General features: G+C 57.6%; 1 protein-coding gene across 1 annotated transcript in view; it reads left to right on the top strand.

The window, feature by feature from the left end:
• Positions 1–5111, top strand: part of UCKL1 (uridine-cytidine kinase 1-like 1) — a 14091-nt gene extending 8980 nt beyond the window's left edge. Inside the window, exons 8-14 of the mRNA XM_010084657.1 lie at positions 1513–1611; positions 1992–2085; positions 2378–2440; positions 2806–2928; positions 3440–3547; positions 3911–4067; positions 4740–5111. Coding sequence (XP_010082959.1) covers positions 1513–1611; positions 1992–2085; positions 2378–2440; positions 2806–2928; positions 3440–3547; positions 3911–4067; positions 4740–4816 — 721 coding nt within the window. The 3' untranslated portion in view covers positions 4817–5111. The remainder of the gene's footprint in view (positions 1–1512; positions 1612–1991; positions 2086–2377; positions 2441–2805; positions 2929–3439; positions 3548–3910; positions 4068–4739) is intronic.
• Positions 5112–5218: the final 107 nt, after the last annotated feature.

The raw sequence follows: 5218 nt of genomic DNA, 5'->3' as shown, positions 1-5218 counted from the left end.
CTGAGTCGGCTGGGGTGGGTGGGAGAGAGCCCCGTGGGCTGCAGCCCCGATGGCACCCCCGGTTTGGGTGACAGCAGTTTGTCACCCTGGGGCCGTGCGTGGGTGTGTGGCTCTGCTGGGGGACTGATCTCTGCCCCCCAGAAGCAGGCAAGCGGGCAGCCAGTGTGCCCACACCAGCATGGGTTTGCATCCCTGGGGCCGGGAGGGCTTTAGGCAGGGCTGGATGGCGACTGTGTCCCCAGGGTCTGTCCCCAGGCCAGGACTGGCAGGAGGAAGGAAGGGGGGCTGCGGGGGGCTGCGAGGGCAGAGCACAGCCCTGGCGCGGGGGCATCTCCGGAGGCAGCTAACCTGGGTTGCGGTGACTAACAGAGTGAGCTCGCTTCACTGACGGCAGGTCTGGGACCTTGAGGGCTGCTTGTCCCAAACGGGATGGGGTCTGGGGGCAGCGGGAACTGGCAAAAGCAAGAAGGAGCCCTTCAGGACCCCCAGGCCTTGGGAATGTCTCATTTGGTGTTGGTCTCCAAGACCAGGAGATGCCTATGTGGATGGAGGCCTCAAGTCATCCGGCCATGCCCTCCTCCATTCCGACCCAGTCATCTTCTCTGTCTTCTTCTCCGCTTGCGTGCCTCTGTGTGTGTGTGTGTGTGCAATTAATCCTGGTTTCTGCTTGGTTTGAAATCGTAATCGCCTGGTGCTTCCGTTTGTTCGCTCTCCTCCCCAACATCTCTCTGACCGGGACGCAGCCGCTGGCATGTTTGTGATCTGACTTGTGGTTTTTCGGACCCCAGCCCTCCTCCCAGACAAAGTCTCTTGTCCATCCTGCCCAGCCCTGTGGAAGCCAAAGAGATGTGACCTTCATCTCGTTAGTGCCGCTCTCAAAGAGAGTGAGGTGACTAATGGGGCTCCATTGTGCGCTTCCCCCTGAACGGTGTTCCCTTGATCCCAGAATAGCTCCCAGCCCTGTTCGTTATGTGGAGATGAGTCACACAAAGCCAATCCTGGCCAGCCGTCAAGTCTTGAAGCTGTTCCCAATTCGGTGTGGATCTGACGGTCCCTGAATGGGCCAGGCGCTCTCTGAGATGCTCTCATTTCAGCCTGGTTCCGCAGCCCTCGTTGGGCGGCACAGCCTGGCTGCCTGTCCCCTTCACGGTGACATCCTGCACTTGTTTTGTAGGACAGAGACAATCACCTCACCCGATGTGTTCGGGGTTGACCACCAGATAAGACTCCTGAGCCGGAGAAGATTTCAATTGTATTTTCCACTTTCTTCCCAACCGGTGGAGACGAAGCTGGACCACCCATGGGTCAGCTGCCCAGCAGCAAGGGCAGGTCCTTGGGCTGCCACTGACCTGGCCCCATTCCTGGGGGGCCACTTGTTTGGCTCAGCTGATGGCCTTGGTGTGCGTTTGCAGTGTGAGGTGACATCTGGGAGGATGGCTCCGGCCATGTGCTGTGCGCCAGCCTGCAGGCAGCCCTGTCCGGAGAGCTGCTGACCCTGTGTTTGGTTTTCAGGGCTGCCCTGGCCTCTGCCCACCAGTGCCACCCCCTTCCTCAGACCCTCAGCGTGCTGAAGAGCACCCCGCAAGTGAGGGGCATGCACACCATCATCAGGTAAAGCCCCTGCCACCGCGGCCGCTGGGGCGGGATGGGGCTCGGCTGGTGGCTGGGGCGGGCTCGGTTGGCTTTGGACTCCGAAATCCCACGGGTGCCCTGTCATCACAACCTAGGGACATGGGACAGGACAGATGGGGGTGGACTCTGTGTACTTGAGCTGTGCTGTGAGTCCTCCATGGTCTCGCCAACAATTTTGCTGCTTTTTACCTTGAAACTGCCGCTGCAATTCCAGGCTCAGCCGGTGGACCCCATGCAAGCAAGATGCTGAGAGCCAGGGGGGCAGGGGCTGCCCTCCTCCCCCCAGCCCCTGACCCCCATCAGCGTCTCCTGGGGCACGTTTTGGTCCACAGCTTCCATTGCCTTTCCCTCCCCTCTAGAAACAAGGAGACCAGCAGAGATGAGTTCATTTTCTACTCCAAGAGGCTGATGCGGTTGCTGATCGAGCACGCGCTCTCCTTGCTCCCGTTCCAGGTGGGTTTCAGGGTGCAGCTGGGTGGGTGGGCAGCAGGCACCGTGTTTGTTTTCTGATTCCTAACCTGTAACTGCCAGGGAGCTGGGACAGTCCTGGCTCTGCTCCTCCAACCTTTCCTCCCAGATTAAAACGAGGCCAGGGCTCCCCTAGGCGTGGCCCTGGGTGACAACTCCTTGTCCAGCCTCGGTTTCCCAGGGGCCAGAGCAGCCCGCAGCTGGCTGGGTCCCTGTTACCAGGACTCCGAGAGCCATGTCAGAGTCCCCAGTAACGCTTCTCACATGGTTTTTGTAGAGTTGCACCGTCCAGACCCCCCAGGGACAGGACTACGAAGGGAGGACGTACAGTGGGAAGCAGGTAAGTGGGAGCAAAAGGTACAATTCAACCCTGCCCTGGGGGGGTGACGTGGAGAGCCCTGTGGATGCAGAGCAAGGACACCCCTGGCTTCTTGGGGCTCCCATCAGGCCTGGGTTTGGTGCCTGCTGTCCTGACTATGACACCCCATATCATCAAGAAGGTTAGTGGCCAAGGGTGCCATCAGCAATGTCACTGTGCCACCACTGTGCTTCCACTGGGGAGGCAGCCTGAACTGGGAGCAGCACAAGCCACTGGTGGGAGGGTTGTACCCGTTAGAGTCCCCAGTTGTCGAGTCCCAGTGCCTTACTGGGGTGGTGTACACCCCCTACACCATGCCTTCCCGTGGCCCTCGCTGTGTGCTGCAGATCACCGGGGTGTCCATCCTGCGGGCGGGCGAGACCATGGAGCCAGCGCTGCGAGCGGTCTGCAAGGACGTGCGCATCGGGACCATCCTCATCCAGACCAACTGCAACACGGGCGAGCCAGAGGTAAAGCGGGGGCTGAGGGCATCTCCTGGCATTAGCCGGACCATCCTCATCCAGACCAACTGCAACACAGGCGAGCCAGAGGTAAAGCAGGGGCTGAGGGCATCTCCTGGCATTAGCCAGCATTCAGGGGATGCCTCATGTATTTCCTGAGAGCTCTTCAGCCATCTGAGAGCTGATCTTGGTGGGGGCTCAAAAAGCAAGTGCTTTGGAAGCTCTGAAGTGGGCTTTGCCAGCATGTTTGTGTATGTCAGGGCTGGCTGGCTGTCCAAGCATTTGTACCAGTGCGTGTCTCCAAGCTGACAGCTGGGGTCCCAGAGATAGAGATGCATGAAAGATCCTTCACCCCTCCAAGAGAATCACAGAATCATAGGATCATAGGATGGGTTGGGTTGGAAGGGACCTTAGAGATGATCTAGTTCCAACACGAAGGTCTTGGGTTGCTCCGTTTGGCATGTCAGCAGAGACCCTTGAGCCTGCAGCCTCTGAGCTGACCTCTCTTCCCCCTGCCCAGCTCCACTACCTGCGGCTGCCGAAGGACATCAGCGAGGACCACGTCATCCTGATGGACTGCACGGTCTCCACGGGCGCTGCAGCCATGATGGCAGTGCGTGTACTGCTGGTACGAAGGGTGTCGGGCGTGCTGGAGAGGGCGGGTGGTTCGCTCCCAGATAACGTAAAACACCAGCCTCAGCCGTGCTGAGAGGCTTTGCACCAAAACCGTCTCCTCCTTGTGAGGGAGGATGCAATGGGAGACAGCACAAGCTGGGGTGACTCTAACCAGTCACCCCTTCTTTGGGAAGTTATAGTCTGGAATTACTTGGTTTCCTGGCCCTTTGCCCAATAACCCCAGTGGGTTGCAAAGAGGGGAGGAAAGTGGCTCCAGGAAGACCCTTGAGTGCTCCGAGTGTCACTCCCTGGAGACATGAGCCATAACATGGCTCAGAAACCCTCACCCTGAGCTGTCTTTGTGCCGTTCCTGTAGGATCATGATGTCCCAGAAGACAAGATCTTCCTGCTCTCCCTGCTGATGGCAGAGATGGGTGTCCACTCGGTCGCCTATGCTTTTCCCCGGGTGAAGATCATCACCACAGCTGTGGACAAGAAGGTGAACGACCTTTTCCGGATAATCCCCGGCATCGGTGAGTATCTGTAGGGTGGGAATCAAATTAGAGGGATTTTCGGTGCTTCTGGACAGAGGAGGTGAAGCCCTGGTTGGCCGCAGCAGCTTAGGTCTGGCCTTACTTTACCCAGGGACCCACTATAATCCCCGGCATCGGTGAGTATCTGTAGGGTGGGAATCAAATTAGAGGGATTTTCGGTGCTTCTGGCCAGAGGAGGTGAAGCCCTGGTTCGCCGCAGCAGCTTTACTTTACCCAGGGACCCGCTGCCTCTCTGGGGTCCTGCTGCCCCATGGGTCTTGGGATTGACATCCACGCTCTGAGAGCTGTCGCAGCCATGGGCAGAAGGAGCCGTTCCATGTGCCGCGAGCCTCCTCCGGCTCCCGGTGGAGAAGCTGGGCTGGGACAGCTGGAGCAGACCTGTGCCCACCTCATTCCCCAAGCTGCCACCTTACATGAGCTCGTCCAAAATCAGCTCACTGTGTTCTGCTGTCCTCCCCTCTGCCACGGCGTGCTGAAACAGCCTCCAGACTGCTCCAGTTTTGCTGCTACACAAGTTTTAGTGCTGTTCGAGCTGTCGGATAAACCTGCTTTTGTTTCCTTGCGGGCTGGGACGAGGACAGGCTGGAGGAGGGGTCCCAGGGCTCCCTACAGAGCTGCACCGCCATTGCATCTCTTTCTTTCTCCCCGCAGGGAATTTTGGCGATCGGTACTTCGGGACAGATGCTCCTCCCGACTGGAGCGACGATGAAGATGCTCTCAGCACTTAGCTGGATGTAGAGATGCCACTGGCGACAGGCAGCTTCAGCACCGCACCTTAACCCCTCTGTCATCGCAGATTTCTCCTCCCTCCTCACCAAGCATAGATATTTTTTTCAAATCTGACATTGGAGATCTAGGGCATATTTTTTCAAAGAAACACAAATCCTAGTTTCACTTTGTGGACAGTCGTGTGTCCCAGCATAGAGCAGAGTTAATTTATTTTAATTTAAATATTTGCCTATATAACTTATTGGAGATATTTTATAAAGAAAAATAATAAATTTTTTCTCTGGTTTTCTTGAATGGAGCCATTCTTCGTCACACCCCCAGGGGTGCCCAGAAGGATTCACAACCCTTTGGGGCTGCTGCCCAGGGAGGGGAAGATGCTGGGAGCAGTGGTGGGAGGTCCA

The sequence above is a fragment of the Pterocles gutturalis genome, unplaced genomic scaffold (genome assembly GCF_000699245.1).
Source record: "Pterocles gutturalis isolate BGI_N339 unplaced genomic scaffold, ASM69924v1 scaffold4050, whole genome shotgun sequence".
NCBI lineage: Eukaryota > Metazoa > Chordata > Aves > Pterocliformes > Pteroclidae > Pterocles > Pterocles gutturalis.
Note: the sequence above shows the minus strand (reverse complement) of the source record. Positions and strands in the feature narration are given on the sequence as shown.